Genomic DNA, 20,902 nt, shown 5'->3' on the forward strand with positions numbered 1-20,902 from the left:
CAAAGAATGTAGTAGTAACAATAGCATGTGCTTATGTAGAATACAGTGGATAGATTACTGGTCCTGGTGCCAGGAAGACCTGAGTTCAAATTTGATATCAGACACTTATTAGTTGTGTGACCCTGGGCAAGTCACTTAACCTTGTTTGCCTCAGTTTCCTCATCTGTCAAATGAGGAAATGGCAGACCACTCCAGTATCTCTGCCAAGAAAACCCCAAATTGGGTTACAGTTAGACACGACTGCAAAACAACAGCATTTATGTAGCACTTTATTACAAGCCTTATTTCATCTAATCTTCATAACAACCCTGAGAGATAAATGCTTTACTTTTCCTGTTTTACAGATAATTTGCTTAGGATCCTGAATCTGAAACAGGATTTGAACTCAGGTCTTTGCAGATCACACGAGATTAAAATGATAAGTGTGCATCAGTTTACACAATAGTTCTATTTAGGTATATACAATACATCTAATTAGACTTGAAACTATTATCATCATTAGCATTATCATTATTATGGTTCAGACCTGTGATTTCATCAGTGTAGGTAACTTTTTATCTATAAACTTGCCAAAGTGATACAGATAAGCAGCTCATTTGTAATGTATAACCTAGAGAATTGCCTCAGTCCCAGAAATGCAGAGTGATTTGCCAGTGGTCATTAAGCTAGTGTATGTAAGAGGTAATATTTGTACCTAGTTCTTCTTGATTCCCGGCAGCTCCTTTGTGCACTAGCTATGTTGCTTCTCAAAATGAACCTTCTGTTTCCTTGAACTTACATTAAACATGGGGCATTGGGGGCACAATGGTTAGAGCAGTGGCCCTGAAGTTGGGAAGACTTGAGTTCAAATTTCACCTCAGATACTAGCTGTGTGAGGCAAATCACTTAACCCCAACTGCCTTAAAAACATCCTGGAGCCCTCTCCAAGTCATCCTAATGTATATATCTTGCCACTGGAGAGAGTGGCTCTGGAGGAGAGTGAGGTTAGTGACCTTGCACAGCCCTGCTTCACTTAAATTCAATTCATTGCAAGTCATGACATCACCCCGATGTCGTGGTCCTCTTTGAGAATGAAGGACAAACAAAAACAACAACACATTAAACATACAGGGATGCTTTAAAAACATTTCTAACTAATGGTTATTGGCAAGTTTCTCTTCCCCAAACTACTTTTCTGTTCAGCTCCCTATTCAATAGTGAGTGATTAAAAAAGCAAAAATCAAATGAACAGAAAGATCCCTCCATACATAATTCAAATTAATTAAATTCAAGAAGGATTTAAGCACCAATTATGTACTAGGAGCTTTGTTAGGAACACAGAATAGTTCCTACCTTAAAGAGTTTATATGCTACTAAACTGAAACAACACTCACCAATAAATAAATCCACAATATAAGCCAAATAAATACTTAGTAATGAGGAGGGAGGTCATTAATAACTGAGTTGAATTAAGAAAAGCCTCTAGTTGGAAGTGAGCTAAGCTTTGAAAGGAACTAGACATTTGGGGAAAGCTAGGTGGCTCATTGGATGGAGTATGGGGCCTGGAGTAAGGAAGACCTGAGTTCAAATTCAGCCTCAGACACTTCATGGTTGTTCGACCCTGGGCAAGTCACTTAACCTTTATTTGCCTCAATCCACTGGAGAAGAAAATGGCAAACCACTCTAGTATCTTTGCCAAGAAAACCCTATGGACAATATGGTCCATAGAATCACAAAGAGTCAGGTTGAGGTTCCAAAAAGAGAAAGTGAGACAGGCTATGAAAAGACATGGAAGTAAGAGGTGGAATGTCATATACAGAGAACAGAAAATATGTCAGTTTGGCTGCAACCTAAGTACATGAAAGGGAGGAATGTCAGGAAGCAGCCACATTGTGAAGAGTTTTAAATGTCAAACAGATATGCGTTTGTATTTGATCCTAGATTCTACAGCAGAAGAATTTACTGGTCAGTTCTATGCTTTATGAATATTATCTTGACAGGTTTGTGGATCATGGATTGAAGGGGAGAGGGGCTATTGGAAGAATCCAGGCAAATGGAGACCAGAGCCTGAATTAATCTGATGGCCGTGAAATTGAAGAGAAAGGAATATGTGTTAGTTATGTTGTGGAAGTAGGAGAAATCAATTAAAATAACATGAATTTGGTTTTTAGCAAATAATATTTTCTTGATGCAGCAATCATCAATAACTTGATAAGTTTGGGACTTCTATATGTTGGTTTTCTTAAAGTGAGGCGCATACTTATTGTTGATAGCAAAATAATGTCCTTATTTTCCAGCTTAGGGTTATCAACTTGTATGCTAGTCTACCTAACTACAGTTCTTTAGTTGAACATATTATCTATTTATTTTTTTTTTTTTAGTGAGGCAATTGGGGTTAAGTGACTTGCCCAGGGTCATACAGCTAGAAGTGTTAAGTGTCTGACGCCAGATTTGAACCCAGGTACTCCTGACTCCAGGGCCAGTGCTCTATCCACTGTGCCACCTAGCTGCCCCCTGAACATATTATCATTCCCCTAGGATTTAGTTAAATATCATTACTATACTTTCCTTAGATAGCCTGTTTAAAAGAAAAACCCAAAGATATATACATATCTATATATCATATAATTACTAGATTACTCTTATATTTATACTATAATACACATTATATAATATTATATTATAATTGAAATATATAAACATATATATGTATGCATATATATGTGTATGTGTGTGTGTATGCAACACACATGTAAATTATCAAGCATTTAGTGTTCCTTAACTTCTCACCCTGGGGGAAAAATCAAAGTCCTTGTAACAAACATACATAGTCAAACAAAGCAAATTCTTTCATTGGCCCTGTCCAGAAATAGATGTCTCTCTGCCTCTTGAATCTAATATGTTTCTGTTAGGTAGTAGGTCTTTTTCACCACTAGTTCCCTGGGATCCTGGTTAGTTCTTATCACTGACTGGGATTTTAATTCTTCTATATGTCTTCAGTTTTTAAAACAATGTTGTGGTTATTGCTATTAAAAAACCAAAAACAAAAAAAACCAAAGTAACTACCTTTAAGAGTGAAACTGTACTTTATGCTATGGAATAGGTAGGAGGAAAATGGGCATATCCCTTTCTCTCCTTTCATTCTTACTTACTGTCTCAGCTACCTAAGCAGCAATAGTTTCAAGGGCATTTTTATTCAATCAAGTGGAAATTATCCTCTAGAGACTTAGTCCTATATTTACTCTTTGCACAGAAAGCATCTCTGCAATCTCTTCTTACGTCAGACACTAAATAGGATTCAACCTTGAGATAAAGGCAACATCTCTAATAGTACAGGGATCACTCAGTTACTGGGCTAATAGAACCAAACCTATCAAAACATTTTATCGTCCTCATCCAGGAGATATTCTGAAGACACCTTGGTTATTGAGTGCTGATTGCTCAATTGATAAAATGCTCTGAGCATATTTAATGGATTGAGTTAATTTTCCTTTCAACCACTAGGCCAAGGGTGGTACCATTGTAAGGTATAACACAACAGATATTGAAGGGCAAAGTACAAATGCTGACTCATTTCAACAAGTCTGTACTGTTTCATTTATTGTTCTAAAAAAAAATCATTTTCCCTCTCTTTCATGATATCATCTGCAAATGACAGGATAAGGGGTGGTATTGCCTCTCCCATGCCTTTTACTCTCTTAGAAAGGGCTGTTTGTCTTGTGGAAGATCATTTGTAAGACTATTTTCATTTCCTCATTTCCACAAATACAGCAGTACATAAATAAATATTCCATACCCCACCAGAAAAAACAACACATTTCTCCCCCATCCCCTGTTTTGATCCTGTTGATGAGTTATTCCTGACACCTCCATTTTGAAGAAAGGACCCAAACAGCCATCCTTCATCCTCTGGACTTTGTCACCATGCACCCATTAGTGGACTTTTGACCCCCTTTTGATCTCCCTTTTATGTATTATCTTCCCCCATTAAAATATAAGCTCTTTGAGAGTAAGGACCAACTCTCTTTTTCCTTGTATTTTGTTGTTGTTGTTGTTTTGCGGGGCAATGAGGGTTAAGTGACTTGTCTAAGGTCAAACAGCTAGTAAGTGTCAATCAAGTGTCTGAGGCTGGATTTGACCTCAGGTCCTCCTGAATCCAGGGCTGGTGGGTTCTTTATCCACTGCACCACCCAGCTGCTCCCTTTTCCCTTGCATTTGTACCTCCAGAGTTTATTTAACACATAGTACCTGGAGTATAGTATATTATGGGGGTAAAAAAGCACACGCTACTGAGTAAATGTGCCAGAAAATATAACGACGTTGCTCAAACGAGATCAGACAGAATCTTAATATAATCCCCATTCTACAATTCCAACAACAGGGTCCGACGCTGGTTCTGCCACATCAAAGTTCTATAAAGACAGACACACATTGTTTAGCTTGGCAAAGTTGATAGCCTTACTGTACGTGACATAGTTCACCCTAAGGTATGTAGTTTATTTAAGGACCACATGTCCCAGAAATCTACATGTTGCCAGCTGTCAGTCTGACAGAAGACCACAAAAAGATGTATAACCAGGATACTTACAGAGCAACATGACACATGAATAGTTCTCCAGGGACATTTTAGATGTTCCATGACCCCACCTGTCACCGTCATTGAAAAGCATTTACTGAGAGCCTACTGAGTGTGGACAGGGCACTGGTCTCCACATCTCTTGTTGTTTTCTTTTTTTCTCAGTTCCTAACAGGAAATAACCTTCACAGCTGCAGAGAAGAAGGCTGCCTGAGCTCTAGAATGCTGCTTCATCAAGAAAGGTCACTTATGGGACTAAAGCCTGTAAACACTTGAGGCCACACTGGCTCTCCCAAGGAAGCTGGTTCGTCTCACCATTATGCCTTTCCGATAAACCAAAATCCTGGGAGTAAGCATGAGTCCCCCCCCCCCCCCCGCATCTGTTTACCCTAGGTGGATACTGAGTGAAGAAGGAAAAGGATTGCTTTTAGACCATCCATCTTGAGCTTAGTAATTAGAAATAGGAGTAGTCCCACCCCTAACTCCAAAGGATTCCTTAGGCTATAATTTCAGGAAAATAATTTCAATGTCAATAATGATATCTCAATCATGATAAATCATGCCAGTAACTTTGTCTGTTTTATCCTGGAGAATGGCTGATAACACTGCCGAGGAACACACAATATTGCTATCATATAGTTCCAATATTTAAATCTCATCACCAAATTCCACTTTCTCATATTTGTGACCTTAGACCTATATTAGAAAAGGTTTTACATTGTCCATGGTTAAAGAATCTCCCCCTACCAAAAACACCCTCTGACTTTTTTTCTTGTCTTTGTAAATGATAAACTGTCTGGAGATGATGCTGTATCTGTACAAATACTTCTACTCTCCTTAGTTATCAACTAAGTTGTTGGTCCCTGTACAAATAAGGTCTTCATTGTAATAGGTACTCTTGGTATATCGCTTTTGGATCCTGGACAACTCACAGGCTTATCCTGAGGATCTAAATGGTTATCAAAATGGAACAAAGAAAATGGTGTGGTCTTTGCTCTACCCAGGTTATCTATTTATTTTTGGTTTTGGTGAGGCAATTGGGGTTAAGTGACTTGCCCAGGGTCACACAGCTAGTAAGTGTTAAGTGTCTAAGGCCGGATTTGAACTCAGGTCCTCCTGACTCCAGGGCCGGTGCTCTATCCACTGCGCCACCTAGCTGCCCCAGGTCATCTATTTAGAGAAGTTTTACAGGAGGATATGAGATCCAAATAGATGGGGACAGCCTAAAGGTGTCTGATTAGTCACAATTTCTAGGTGATTTGAGTTGAATCAGAAACCAGATAGAGCCAGTTTCTACCAAACTGAAAATTCTCACGCTTCCAGGGGACTCAAGAGAGTTTGTAGGAGTGTGTGGGTCACTGCTTATTTCCCTCTCCTGTTCTTCCAAAATACAGAAGATGAGAATGGCGATAAGGGACATTGAATAAGCATGTGAAGGAAGGTAACCACTATGGCAAAGGACCTCAAGTTCAGGCCATCTGAGAATTGTTTAAATGAACTGCAGATGTTTAGCTTGAGAAGTGAAAACTTTGGGAGATTATGATGGCTATCTTTAAACAGTTGAAGAGCTATCATATGGAAATAAGATTGAATGTCTTCTGCTTGTCTCTGAAGGCAGATGTAGGAGCAATGAGACCAGTGGATCTGGAGTCAGAGGACATAGGTTCTGGCACTTATCTGTGTGACTTAGGACACATTATTTAAACTGTGTAGGCCTCGGTTTTCTCATGTATAAAAAGAAGAAGGTTAGACCAGATAGTCTTAGATATTCCTTGCAACTCTAACCTAAAAAGGGAAATTTAGGCTTGAATCAAGTCTAAATTTCTAATGAATTCTTTTCCTAACAATTAGAGCTATACAAATTTGGCATGGGCTGCCCCTGGGAATGATGAATATGTTCTTGCTGGCAGGATGACCATTTGTGTATGTTTAATTTGGGATTCTTTTTCAGGTATAGGTTAGACCAGTGTTTCTTCCACTTTTTTTTCCACTTGTGACCTCTTTTTTATTTTGTTTTTGTTTTTTTTTTGTGAGGCAATTGGGGTTAAGTGACTTGCCCAGGGTCACACAGCTAGTAAGTGTCAAGGGTTTGAGGTCAAATTTGAACTCAGGTCCTCTTGAATCCAGGGCTGGTGCTCTATCCACTGCACCACCTAGCTGCCCCGACCTCTTTTTACCCAAGAAATTTTTACTTGACCTTGGGTATGTAGGTATATAAATAGGTATATATAACCTTTGAATATTGCCAATTTTTTGTGACCCCTCTCCCCACATTCAGTTGTGTGACTCCATATGGGGTCATAATCCACAGTTTAAAAAGCTAGTGGTGAGACTCAATAGCCACTGATGTACCTTTCATATGAAGAAAATGCTATGATTCTAAGGGAAAAAGTGATAACCTGATTCACCTTTGTTTTTGTAAATCTGTTAGAAAACCTAGGGAACAGATTGAAACCTCTGGCCAGAAAGAGGAAAGAAAAAGAGGAAAAAAAAATGCATCTCTGTAAAATACTGGATGTCTACTGAAGGTATTATCAGCACAGGCAACAGATAAGAGAAATCATGAGTTTTTCAGGAAGAAAAAGTTTTAGACAAAGGAAGGGATTTTGTGAATTCCTCCCTGTTTTTAAACAGTTCAATCTGAATTTAAGGATCGCAACAAATCCTGAAATGAACCATTTGTTGCAAAGAATAAGATTTTCTATCAAAAGTTTGCCTCCATTTAATATCAGTTAGAGGAACATGATAATAAGAAACCCTTTTTTGGTATTATGCAAACTTTAGACAACAAATCAAATCAAAACAAAACGAGAAACTAAATCATTACTTTATGTATATAGACTCCCAATAATGCCAATTTAACATGTGTTTACTAACAGTAACAACAATAAGAACCACACAGTTTTTTCCCTTATGTCCCTGTGGAACCTTGTCAACTTTATGGAATATCTCTAAATTCTCTATGACTTCTGTATCTTACCTTTCCATAGGAACCTTGTCCTAAAACTTTCAGGAGCTCAAACTGGGAAGGGTCTGCCTTTTCAAATCCCTCTTTTACATGGTGACTGATGTCAATTTCCTTCACAATGCCTTCTTCCTGCAAGAGAAAGAAGGAACATATAAATAAAGCAAACTAGTTTTATCATAATTTTAGTGCAACATATTACATTCAAGAGGAAGTAAGGAAAAAACAAATTCTTTCCTTATCTAAGAAACAGAATTTGCTGGTAGGAAAAGAAAAGGAATATTTTTTTTTTTTTGGTGGGGCAATGAGGGTTAAGTGACTTGCCCAGGGTCACACAGCTAGTAAGTGTCAAGTGTCTGAGGTCACATTTGAACTCAGGTCCTCCTGAATCCAGGGCTAGTGCTTTATCCACTACGCCACCTAGCTGCCCCCAAAGATAAGGAATCTTAACCTTAAAACATCCAGAAGCAAATTATTACTGATTTGAATTGATCACCTCAGTTTTTATCAGATACCTTGTATCTTCAGTTTCTTATCTCTACATGTTAATGCCTACACCCATACCTGTATGTTTTTTTCATATTATACCTGCTACCATGTTCTAGAACTTTCCCCTTTGTCACTTTGAAAACTGCCATCCTTGATGGGAAAAACACCCAACCAACTCATGTACTACATACACCTTTCAGACTTTCCTCCCTAAAAGTCACTCTTTTATTAAAAAAAAATTGAGCCTCTTCTGTGTAGGGAGTACCCACTGGTAGGTATTGAAAGTAATAACAATAGTAAAACTCTTAAGTAATATCTAAAATGCTTTGAAAAACCAGTTCACATAATATTTTACTTACTCTATTCATCTTCCTTTTTTTTTTAAAAGGAAAATACTGTACATACACATATATACATCTGTTTGTGGTCAGTCTATTCTGTATATGTATGCATGCATATATGCAAGCATCTATCAATCCATATTTCTCTCTCTCTCTCTCTCTCTCTCTCTCTCATCTATTTAGCTATTACAGAATTGTCCCTAGATCTGAATGGGAGCCTCCAGATCCCTTCCTTTTTCACAGTAACAGTGGTACAGTAAGTAGTAAAAGAGGGGCAGATGGTACTAATAACTGCTCAGTTTTTAAACTGTCTATAAGAGTTAGTTTAACTTTTAGTGCTCTAAAAATGATCATTGCTGAATAACTAATGAATTTATATGCCACTGAAGTTACTAAATCACATTAGTACCAACGTTCTTATGAAAAATTAAACAGAAAACAATAAAGAAGCTGGAGCTAAATGAGAGGATGATGGCTCACAGGTTGTCCTTTGAAAGGAGGTAGTGTAATTGGTTCCATTGTGCTCTCAATTACAATAAAACACAGATTCATGGGTCACTTGGTCATTTCACATTGTAGTACTCCCAATGAATGCAAGTAAAAAGACTGCCATGGAGATAATTGTAGCTTAAGTGGCAATATCTGTCACAGAGACTGAAGTGAGAAACTATGAAGAATTTGATATTAGTCTCCAAATCAAATTAACATAGTTCTTGATATTGCCTTTAATTTTTATCACAATGCCTGATACATAGCAAATGCTTCATACTTTTCTTTCCTCCTTCTTTGAATGGCAAGGTGGGAAGAAAGAAGAATAGCAAGAAAAAGGGTATATTGGAAAATATCTTTTAGGAATAAGAGATGAAAGGGTCAAAAGGTTTGCAGATTAGTCACAATAAAAGCATATTTTATATTCTGCATGCCATAAATGTTTTTCAAGAACATTTGCCCAAATTTCCAAAGAATAAAAATCGTGTATGACCCAAAGAGTAATGGAGTGATCTGTGGTGAGCATAAGTAGACTGCAATATATTGTTGTTGTTCAGTTGTTTCAGTCATGTCCGACTCTTTGTTTCCCCATTTAGGGTTTTCTTGGGAAAGTTATTAGAGTGTTTTGTTATTTCCTTCTCCAACTCATTTTACAGATGAAGAAACAGAGGCAACCAGGGTTAAGTGACTTGCCCAGGGTCACATAGTGGCTGATTTGACTACATTTGAACTCATGTTTTTCTGTTTCTAAGCCCAGTACTCTATCCACTGCACCACCTAGTTGTCCTTGCAACATATTACCAGTGGTAATTTGTACATAAGAAATAATGTAAAGTATCAAGGAAATGGATGATTGGAAAAAAAGAGGTGACTTGGCCAAGAAGTGAAGGTGAGGTATAATAGATAAGTAACTCAGGTTGTTATTTATACAGTGTTATTTGCAAAATATTGGTTGGTTTTTGATTGTTGTCCTTTGTTCTCAAAGAGGACCAAAATGACATTACTTTGTTAGGGTTAAGTTACAGTATGTCAACTGTGGCTGATCAGAACAAAATGAATGTGGAATGCTCTACCACAGATTGGGCACAAAAAAGTCCATGTGAACATTTGGAGTGGATTCTCTAAATTTGTCCATCTCATGTTTCTTTTGAGCTACTTCAATTCTGCTTTGCTCATTACAGCACAGCACCTTCTCTGTTGAGGGCAAAGAGACCTAGAAGAATGGCTCCAGAATGTTGGGTAAATCCTCTATGAAGAATTTGTGGCAGATGACAGAAAGGGATTATGAAAAAAGAGAAAGTATATATGAGTTACAAGTGACATTAGTAAAAGAAGTACCCACATCGATGAAGTCAAAGACACATGGAATCCAGGGATCATAAGGGACTTCAAAGAACTTCCAACTCAGGAGGCATCAACTATATCTATATATCTATATATCTATATCTATATCTATCTATCTCTCTATATATCTAACCTGTAACATTCCCACTTAAACCCCTACCAAATTAAAATGTAATTGGGAAATAGCTAACAAAATGAATAAAATAGAACACAAATTATGTTAATATATAATTTTCTAAGTTGATATGTGGCCTGCAGGGGACCTTATGCATGGTTTAGAGGCTTCATTTCTATTTGTTTGACACCCCATATCTAGTCTAGCTGAACAAAAACCCTCTGTGGCAGCAGCTGACTTTAATCTACTTCTTGACATTTTCAAAATACATTGCTTACATGATTTTATTTGATGCTTTATACAACATTTCTTTCATTCTTTTTTTTTTTTTTAAGTGAGGCAATTGGGTTAAGTGACTTGCCCAGGGTCACACAGCTGTTAAGTGTCTGAGGCCGGATTTGAACTCAGGTACTCCTGACTTCAGGGCCAGTGCTCTATCCACTGCGCCACCTAGCTGCCCTATACAACATTTCTAATAAGTGGTCATATGGTTTCTAGTTGAAGACCTTTAGTGAAAAGTAACCCTCCCAAGAGAGATCATTCCCATTACAGGTTTGGACAGCTCTCACTGTTAGTAAGCCTTTTCCTTACATTGCTTCTCTTCAATGTCTATCCATTGTTCCTCCTGTCTTCTGGGGCCAAGCAAAAAAGTCTAATCTTACTTTACCAAGAAAATTTTCTCCAAGTATGTGAAGACAGCTATCGTGCCTCACTTTTCCAAGGCTATGCATCCCTATTTCCTATGACATTGTTTCTAGTTTCTGCACCATGCTGGTGGACTTTCTCTTGGCATACTCATGCTTGTTAATTGTTTTTCTAAAATGTTACCCAGAACTGCACATAGTACTCCAGATGTGTTCCTAACAGAGTAGACTATGGTGGGATAATTACCTCCCTAGTTCTAAATATTTTGTTATTTCAACCAAAGTATGTTAACTCTCCCAAATGGGGAATAAGGCAATGAGAGTTTTTGTATATATGCTATCTACAGTGTGGTCACAAAAAACCTCAATTAAATCAGTCTCCAGGTTGTTTAGGAGAAGAGGATGCTTGCAGTCCGAAGAACTTACTTTCCTAATTGAAAAGCTTATAACATTGCTGAAGAAAAAAAAAATCAATATCATATTGGGATAAATCCCCAATTTAGTAACTTCTGAGAATTAAATTTTCTTTTCCACTCATCTTTGCTTTTTAACTACTAAAAGAAAACTTGTGCTATTTAAAGCAACAAAAATAATAACTCTGCCAAATCACCCTATAGACTCATAATGAGATGGTAGCCAAGTAAAACTCCTAGATCTTTTTCACAGTAACTGAAATCTAGTCATGTCTCTTTCATCCTATAAATTAGCAGCTGATTTCTTAAAACACAGGTGTAGGGCTTAATAATTATCCCTATTATTTGTATTTTATTTGATTGCTTGTTGAGGGTTTACTTTTTTTTTTTTTTTGGATAACAAAACATGTTCTGGAGCCAGCAAGGCAAATTGCAAATAATATACAAGTTCTGGTTTGGGGCTATCCCTTACAAACAGTAGCATAGCTAGAAGTATGAAGCCCCAGAAAAAATTTTATAGCCTTTTTTCTACTACCAGTGAAATCCAAGAGCTATTTTACTAAAGTTTATGACTAATTTGGAGTGAGATTGTGGGGTGGGGTAGGAGACGTTAGTTGCCTAAAATTTCTTCTTTTTCCCAATTCTTACTTACTCTACATAGATATTCATTGGAAAAGTTCCAAAAACAACCTTATGAATAATTTTTCTTCAACCAACTGTGGTTGATTTTGGTAAAAAAAAAAAAGGTACTTCAAAAAAGTTTAAGAAGTTTTGCTAAGGAAGTATTATGAAGAAGGGTATTTGCTTTATATAAAATGTTTAAATTTTTTTTTGGTAGGGCAATGAGGGTTAAGTGACTTGCCCAGGGTTACACAGCTAGTAAGTGTAGAGTGTCTGAGGCCGGATTTGAGCTCAGGTCCTCCTGAATCCAGGGCTGGTGCTTTATCCACTGCACCACCTTGCTGCCCCCTAAAATGTTGATGGGGAAAGTCATGATGTGGAAGGGATAACTGTATGTTCCAACTAGATTGTCCTATTTGCTCCTCCCCATGAATGCTGACCTTCCTATTCACTTTTGTGCCTTGGGATCCCTAGCTCTAACCAAAGTTTAGGACGAGTATCACCTCCTACAAGAACCTTACTGATTCCCTCCCTCAGTTCTTACTTTTTTTCCCCGCCAATCACTTGGGTAATTATTTATCTGTATACATGTTGTTTTGACTTCAGTAAGGATATATACTCCCTGAGATGAGGGATCACTTCCTTTTTTTTTTTTTTTTGCCTGTATTCTCCAGTGCCTACAAGTGCTAGCCGCCTAGTATGCCCTTGAGAAAGTGCTCATTTAATTGATCTTAAGGTATACTAGTAGCTTATAGTAAGGAATGAAATGCAAGTTTTCTTTTCAGTTCTAAAAGTCCCAAGTTATATTTTCTTACCTCAAAGTATATAACAGAATCAAATAACCACCATAATTATGAAGCTTGAGGCTTTCATATTTGGAAGAAGAAAGAAATGACTGGATAGGAGTTTTTCTGCTTTTTTTTCCTTTAATGAAAATTATAGGAATTTAGAAAAGAGTTTAAGAAGTAATTATGAAGACAACTAATTAATGGATAAAAGAAATTATTAAGTATCATATATGTTATGGGGTTAGGATATATCAAGGAATTTGGGACTATTTTAGTTTAAACTGACCAGCTAAACTGAAGGAGGGACACACCTTGAGGAAGGAGATAAATCTATTAGGCATGGCTGCTGCCTGATGGGTACCAGGGGACAGAGATAATAACTCCAGAAGTCCTGACCACCACCTCTCACTCAAGTTTTCTCCACCCCAAAGGAAATTTTCCACCTGTTCACCCCATCTACCATCTTTATTTTTTATTTATTTTATTTTATTTTCGGTTTGTTTTTGCGGTGCAATGAGGGTTTAGTGACTTGCCCAAGGTCATACAGCTAGTAAGTGTCAAGTGTCTGAGGCCGGATTTGAATTCAGGTCCTCCTGAATCCAGGGCCAGTGCTTTATCTACTGCACCACCTAGCTGCCCCCTACCATCTACCATCTATAAAAGCTTTTGCTGTTCTCCTGTTCCAGGAGATAGGTATCTCAGAGAATCATGTTTCTGAACCATCTCCCTTGACTTCTCTCTTGGTCTCCTTTCTCTGGAGCCTAAATAAAAGATCATTTTATTCTAATTGGATTTGTGTGCAAGAGGCTATAATTCTTTTTTTAACAAAATAATCTATATTTATTGAGAATCCACCAGCTCCAAGTTGGCCTGGAAACATTAGGCAGCTTCCTCACACCACCAATTCTCGCCCCCCACCCATGACAATATACATTTTTGTAATACATATTTACCATTCTTATGCTACAACAATAGCTTTCCACATTTTAAGGCTCTTTTCTTCTCAGGCTTCCAGAATTTGCTGGAATATTTCTTCCCCCTAGGGGCTGTTAGCATCCCATTGTCAATCTTAGTTTCACAATGGAGAGAGGCCATCAGACAGAGATCTGAGGGATTTTGTGTAGGCTATCTACAATGTGGCCTACAAAGGAAACTTGACTAAATCAGTCTTTAAATGGTTTAGAAGCTGAGGATACTGCCCAAGGAATCTTGCTTTCCTACTTGCAAAGCTTATTCCAGGAAAAAAACCCAAAACATTATCATGATGGGGTGTATTTTTGCTTTAACAAATTATGATGTATTATTTTTTCTTCCCACTCATCCTTGCTTCTTCAATATTGAAAACTCTGTTATTTAAACCTCTGCTAAAAACCAAAACAAAACAATAATACAAAATGTCTTTTCTCTGCTAATTCAATAACATACTTCAATAGACTCATTAACATACTCTATTGATGCTATTTCATGTGTATAAATAATTCAGAATCAAAAGTTTCTCCACTAAAAGAGCTTCAGGGATGCAGTTGTATAGAAAATGGAATTGTTTGTAATAATTCAAATTTATTCATGTATTATTGAAAATGTCCTAGTGTGATGAATTCATTATCTCTCATATTTGAGAGTCTACAACAAACAGAATCAATTCCTAGTAGTAATATTGGGAGTAGTTTGAGGCGGGGGTGGCATGAGAGAGAAGAACTGAAAGTCCCCTTTAAGAGGAATTTCTCCCCACTAAGGTCCCTTCCAACTTTGAAATTCCATGATTTTATGATTCTGCAGCAATCACAAAATCACCCAAAGAAGCGTAAGTTAGCAGGGGAAGCAGCTAGATAGAACAAAGAACAGACTGCCCAGGATAAAATCAGGAAGACCTGATTTCAAAGACAGCCTCATAAACTTGGGAGCTTTAATTCTGGGCAAATCAATTAACCTTAGGTTCCTCAACTGTAAAGTGGAGATACCAAGCCAAGGTTGTTGAAAGTGCTTAGTATGGTGCCTGACAATAGCTCATATTTATATACTGCTGACTATGCACCACATATCAAGCTAAGAGTTTTACAAATATACTGTCCTCTGGTTTCCACACAACCCTGGGAGGTAAGTGCTATCATCATCCCCATTTTACATATGAGGCAACTGAGGCAAATAGGGGTTAAGTGATTTGGTCAGGGTCACAAAAGTAGCAAGCATCTTAGACTGAATTTGAATCCAGGTCTTCCTGACTCCAGGTCCAGCACTCCAACCAGTGTGCCACCTGGCTGTCCCTACATAGCAGTAATTTCCTCTCTCCCTCCCTCCCTCCCCCCTCCCCCCTCTCTCCCTTCCTTCCTTCCATCGGAAAATTAGTGGTGGTGGGTGTCTTTAGGTATTCCTCTTTAAAGATTCACACCCTCACACACAAATCCAATTAGAATAAAATGATCTTTTATTTAGGCTCCAGACAAAGGAGACCAAGTGAGAAGTCAAGGATTTCTCTCTAGGGGTGATGGTTCAGAGACATGATTCTCTCAGGTACCTATCTCCTGGAACAGGAGAACAGCAAAAGCTTTTATAGATGGTAGATGGGGTGGACAGATGGAGTAACCACCTGACAATGGAAAGTTTCCTTTGGGGGTGGGGAAAGCTTGAGTGAGAGGTGACTTCTGGATTTATCTCTGTCCCCTGGCAGCAGTCATGCCTAATGAGGCTTATCTCCCTTACTTGTTACGTGTGTCCATTCTAATAAAGCTTAGCTTCTCAAGGAGAGTTACCCCAGACCCATGTCCTTTAGTTTAGCTGCCCAGTTTAAACTTTAATAGTCCCAAATTCCTTGATATGTCCCAACCCCATAACCCTCCCTTCTTTCTTCCCTTCTTTCCTCCCTTCCTCCCTTCCTCCCTCCCTTCCTTCTTTCCCTCCCTCCTTCCTTCCTTCCTTCCTTCCTTCCTTCCTTCCTTCCTTCCTTCCTTCCTTCCTTCCTTCCTTCCTTCCTTCCTTCCTTCCTCCCTCCCTTCCTTCCCCCAGCTGCGATATAGATCCATTTTGCTCTACAGAAGGGCCAAAGAGTGTCAGACCATGATCCTGACAATACACCAGTTCATTCTTGGACCTCTGTTTAAATATGGAATGCAGCTCTTGACCATTGAGACCTCCACGAATGTTTTACATGTTACTTTGCTGCTCCAAGAAGCACAAGTTTTAGTTTGACCTGCCCTTCTTCTATGGGAAAGAAAATGTAAGCATTGCTGTTAGTGTTCCACTGACAAGGGATTTCCCTCTACTTACAAATTCCTTAGTGTATTCAAAGACACAAGCTGTGGCCTTACAAAATTTAATTACAGGTTGGGCACAAAGCTTTCATCAGAGTTCACATTCTAAGCTCAGTGCATATTCTTGCCTTTAAGGTATTTGGTTAAAGGAATGTGACCCCTGTCCCAAGGCCCTTTGGTACGGGATTCCCTCCTTATTGGTGGCCAATGAATGCCCTGCCCAGCTTGAGGGACAGGGCTGAGCTGGGGAGGGCAGGAGAGTCCCAGCCTTCCTCAGCTTTTTTCAAGCTTTGCTGCTTTGGGTGCTTCTGACTTCTAGCCTCGAGGGAAGATAGCAGAGGCCAAACCCTCCTCAGGTTACTGAAGAAAAAGACTTTGGGAAGACAGGAGAGGAGCTGGCCATGTCGATCATGTCCATGTCCCCAGCTTGCTACACTTGAGACTTTGGGGAGTTTCCTCTTGGGCGAGATCAAGGACATGTTCTCTTCGTTGAGCTGAATTATCTCACTCCTGATGGCAATGAAATAACTGCATTTTTTGGGGGGTATATTTGGTATATTCTCCTATGTATATCTTCTCTGACTTCTGTTTTGCTCCTGATTTGGATAAATGGGTTTTCTTTACTATTTGCTATGTGTGTTCATCATGGAACTAGAATACGGTGGGAAAGAGGTCAAATCTTGGATATCAAGCCTGGGAACTCTTTTCCCCCTTTAATGACAAAGTAACCAGAAATTATATTGAACCTGATCATATTACTTAGATAAACAATATTGAAGGGAGCAGAGAGATAAAATTCTTGCATGGTACCCTCTCTCTTTAAGGGAAGCAGAGTGACCTCTGACTTGAATCTCCTCCAAGCAGTAATGAAAACCTTTTCCACATCTGTTCAATAAGGGATTGGACTAAACAAGCTGGAAAATACCTCTTCTCCAAACTTATGATTGATTAGACTAGCATATCTGTATATATGTGCTTGTATGTATGTGTATATATACATGTGTGTATGCATATATATATATATATACACACATTGATAGATAGATAGATAGATTTCTTGTGATAACCTACATAGGATATATCTCTAATTTTCCCTGGTTGAACCATTATGTACTATAAAAAAGTAAATGAATAGAAGTCATCTCTTTCTCCTCCCCTCCTTTTACTTTTGAGAAATGGAGAGAGGCACATTCAGTAACTTCTTGCCTGCTACCTCCAGAGAAAGGAAAACAGACTCATTATCTGACCTTTAGAGCTGAAACCACTGGGGAAAATATACATACACACACCAACCCCAAGCATTTCCTAGAGATTGCAGGAACCATCTGTTAGCAGTGAATACTTATGGCTTGCATCTAGTGGGCCACATTAATACTTAGAGAACAGTAAAGATCAGAGTGTAGAGTGAATCCAACCTTTTCCCCCATGGTATTTCTGTGCTCAAATAAATACTAGGACAGACTATCTGAAAGTGTGTCTCCTGTGCGAGTTCTGGAATTAAACACTTTTGTTTTGGGGGAAAGTCTTGGGTCTAAAAGATTTTAGCATCTTGGCTGCTTCCTGGGCTACCCCTTAGATATTTAGGAAAAATTCTGCTTCTGTTAGTGTGAGCAAATGGGTGAAATGAAAGGATCAGCTGCACTTGTTGGGATCAATTTCTTGAGGATAGCGTTTGTAAAAGCATTAGCCTATCCCTGTCTCAAGGGCTAATAGAAACAAGGCTGTTTAATATGGCAGAATGATGCTTGATGGATTACCCTGGAGAAGAAAACAGCATAAAAAACTTGAGAGTTGGGGGTGGAGGGGGAGGGAGGAAAAATACAAAGGGTCAAGGAAAGGATTATTTGGAGATGTCAAGGTGGCAATACTTGGAAATCTCAGAAGAGTGATTTGATGTACCTACCCAGCTGTCTTTCAGGCCTACTAATTTTAGTTCTTGAAGTAAGGAGTATCTGCTTGACATGCTATTCAACTGAAATTCAGCAGAAAATACTGGAGAAATTGAAACATAACACACAACTACCAGGCTCACATTTCCAATTCAACTTGAAACCTTTTTTCTTCTCAGGAAAATGCTTCAGAAATATAATTAGTGGCTACTTAAGTAGTATTTTGTGCTACTGCAGTCCAAAGCCAATAAGCTAGGGGGTTCTTATGTATGGAACTCCTTTGTTCTATACAGAAAGTCTGGTTTGGTCACCTCCTGAAGCTTGTTAGATTTTAAGTTGTCCTGTATTTGAGATTTTTGTAACAAGCACACTGGCATGATAGCAAAGAGAATGAAGGAAGGATAGCAAGAGTTATAGCAAAAGAGTGAAAAATATATATGATTATTTTCCTTCCTTCTCCTTTGTCCATTCCTTCAAACCTCTCTATGCTTCAAAGTCTTCCTTTCCCCCTCTATTTAATTCTTCCCATTAAGACAAGATCGATCCCTTATTAATTCCCCAACCTCTTTTATCCAATACAGTTATTTCAGTGCTCTTTTGTCTTTCTTTTTTTCTCTCTCTACCCGTTCCCCTCCAATTCCCTTTCCCTCCCATCATTCTGAAAGCTTCTTAGTCTCCTGGTATTTATACAAAGCATGGCCTATGCAAATTGGGCCCTCTAGAAACTGTGATTACAAACCGTGACTGACAGATGGAACTACTTTTTGCAGGTGCCCACTTCACACATGGAAGAGCTACAAAGAACTGAGAGTTAGAACAGAGTAAGGAAATAGAGACTCCTGGGCCCAAAGTGTTGAAAAGCTAGCTATTCTCTTGAAGGAGAGAGGGAATAGAGGGGACTAGTTTTCAGAAGCCCCTTCAGTCCTGATGAACCCTTAGCATATTATAGTGTGAAACAGTAAGGTCACAATGAAAGGGCCAGTGAATTGGTTATCTAACACTCGTGCCTATAAATAAGAGACAGCCATGGTAGGGTAAAGAACTGGCCTCAGAGCCTCTAAAATCCTGCTGATGTGTGAAACCCTAATCAAATTACTTAAACTTTCAGGGCTCTGGGGAACTCTTTAAGACAATAAGTACCGTTTGGTAGAAGGAATTTCCTCATTTGGGAAATCTCTGTATCAATGAAATCAACAGGTTCAGTCCCTAGGCCTATATATACAAATTAGATACATAAACTTCATTTTCGTTAAATGGAAAGATTGCTAATTCGTCTTTTGAGATACTTAGGAGTTCAATAGTTAACTTTTAAAACTTGTTAATAAATGACTAAGACTTGATTCCACCCATGGTAAAATTCTGAAGTCATCAAACTATTTTAGCAATAGTTACTTGAATTATCAAACCATTTTCTGAAATATGTAAATAGTGATTACAAATCACCACTGTATATCCATAAGAAGGGGTCCACAGGAGTCTCTGAGAGCAGATTAGTAAATTTCACTTCCGTACCTGACAAACTTGTAAAAATATAATAAAGGTTGGATCATCAGATACTTAGACAAAGATAACTAATTTGGGCAAAGGCAAAGTGGTTCACATTGAGAGAAATGAAATAATGTCACACCGGAAAAATGCTGTTATCTCAGAAAAATGAGACAGGGAGGGAGTCTGGGTAAGAAAGGAGCATTACAGAAAGGGGGCCTCAAGGCCAGTAGTCTAGTTAGCCAAGTGTGCCAAAGGTTAAAGCTAGTTGGTATTGCACTTGATTAATTAGCTTATGCATATTAACTGCCAACACCCCAAAGGCAGAGACTGCTGCCATTTTCAAACGTGTGATGTATGCAATGGGAGGGGGGACACGTTAAGAGGAAATATGTAGAGGCGTTCTGGGAAGATTGTACACCTCTTAGTCCTCTACCAATGATGTGAAAAGGGGAGGGGTCTCTGCATTAGATTTAGGGATAAAAAGAGAAGTTTGCTATGACAGTGTGGCACTTGTCTTTATAGTGTGTGTCCATTTTTGTAGGAATGTAATAAAGCCTTCATATATTCACCAAAAGGGAAAATCCAGTATTTTTATTTCTGACAGCATGAAGAAAAATAATACCTGACTAACTTACTAGAAGTTCTGTGTGGAACCGAATATGTAGACGCAAGGGAATTAAGGCTTTCATGTATTAAATATTTTTTTAAAGGCCTGTGACTGGATTTCAAAATAAAGGTTACTCAAAACACTTATTAACTTGAGACTGGAAAGAATGCCTTGCCATGAATGGCAATTTGTTTAATGATAGGATAAGAAAGGATCCTGAAAACTAAGCAGAAGTCACTCTCTAACCATCACCCACAACTAGAGTGAGCCATGCCATTTAGGTTGCTACTCATTACTTCATCATAGAGATGAAGAAAATCTAGTGAGGGGCAACTAAAATGATTAAGAGGACCAAAGGGCTTGTATGTGAGGGCAGATTGAAAAACATCAGAATCCAGTCTATAAAGTAAATTGTAATTGTCTTGAAAAGTATATAGAATAAACATGGACTTGTTCACTCACTCTTAAGATGCTAGAACTAGGAATCATAAGGAAGCTTTGAAGAGGTAATATGATTCAAAATGAAAAGACTAGTTTTGACAGTAAAGAGATACAACCTCTACCAAAGTCTTCAGAACTGTAACTTACAATTTTAGTCCCTGGGAAAAGCAGGATAAGACAGCCCCGGGTCAAGTAGCATTTAATAGGTCATTATATCAAGCATGGAGGAAGAACCCTTGATATTGGCCTCTAGGCAAGACCCCAGGATATCATCTTGTTGTGGGGGAGGTAGAAACCCTGGTATATTATGAAGTTGCTGCCTTGAGAGGAAGTCTCCTACTGTGTAGTCATGGTGGTGAGGAATGAAAACAAGCATGCTATTTATCTCCCTAATTAATTAATTATTCTTTCTAATTAGTTTCTAATCTTCTGAAGGGATAAAAGGGCTATCAAAATGAAACTAAC

At 38.3% G+C, this 20,902-nt stretch overlaps 1 protein-coding gene across 3 annotated transcripts in view; it reads right to left on the bottom strand.

Moving 5' to 3' along the window:
- Window positions 1–20,902, bottom strand: part of RPS6KA2 (ribosomal protein S6 kinase A2) — a 599,568-nt gene that overhangs the window by 161,188 nt on the left and 417,478 nt on the right. For all 3 annotated transcript variants that reach the window (XM_044005229.1, XM_044005231.1, XM_044005230.1), the window contains one exon: window positions 7,536–7,652. In XM_044005229.1, coding sequence (XP_043861164.1) covers window positions 7,536–7,652 — 117 coding nt within the window. The remainder of the gene's footprint in view (window positions 1–7,535; window positions 7,653–20,902) is intronic.

Source organism: Dromiciops gliroides, chromosome 4 (genome assembly GCF_019393635.1).
Source record: "Dromiciops gliroides isolate mDroGli1 chromosome 4, mDroGli1.pri, whole genome shotgun sequence".
NCBI classification, from domain to species: Eukaryota; Metazoa; Chordata; class Mammalia; order Microbiotheria; family Microbiotheriidae; genus Dromiciops; species Dromiciops gliroides.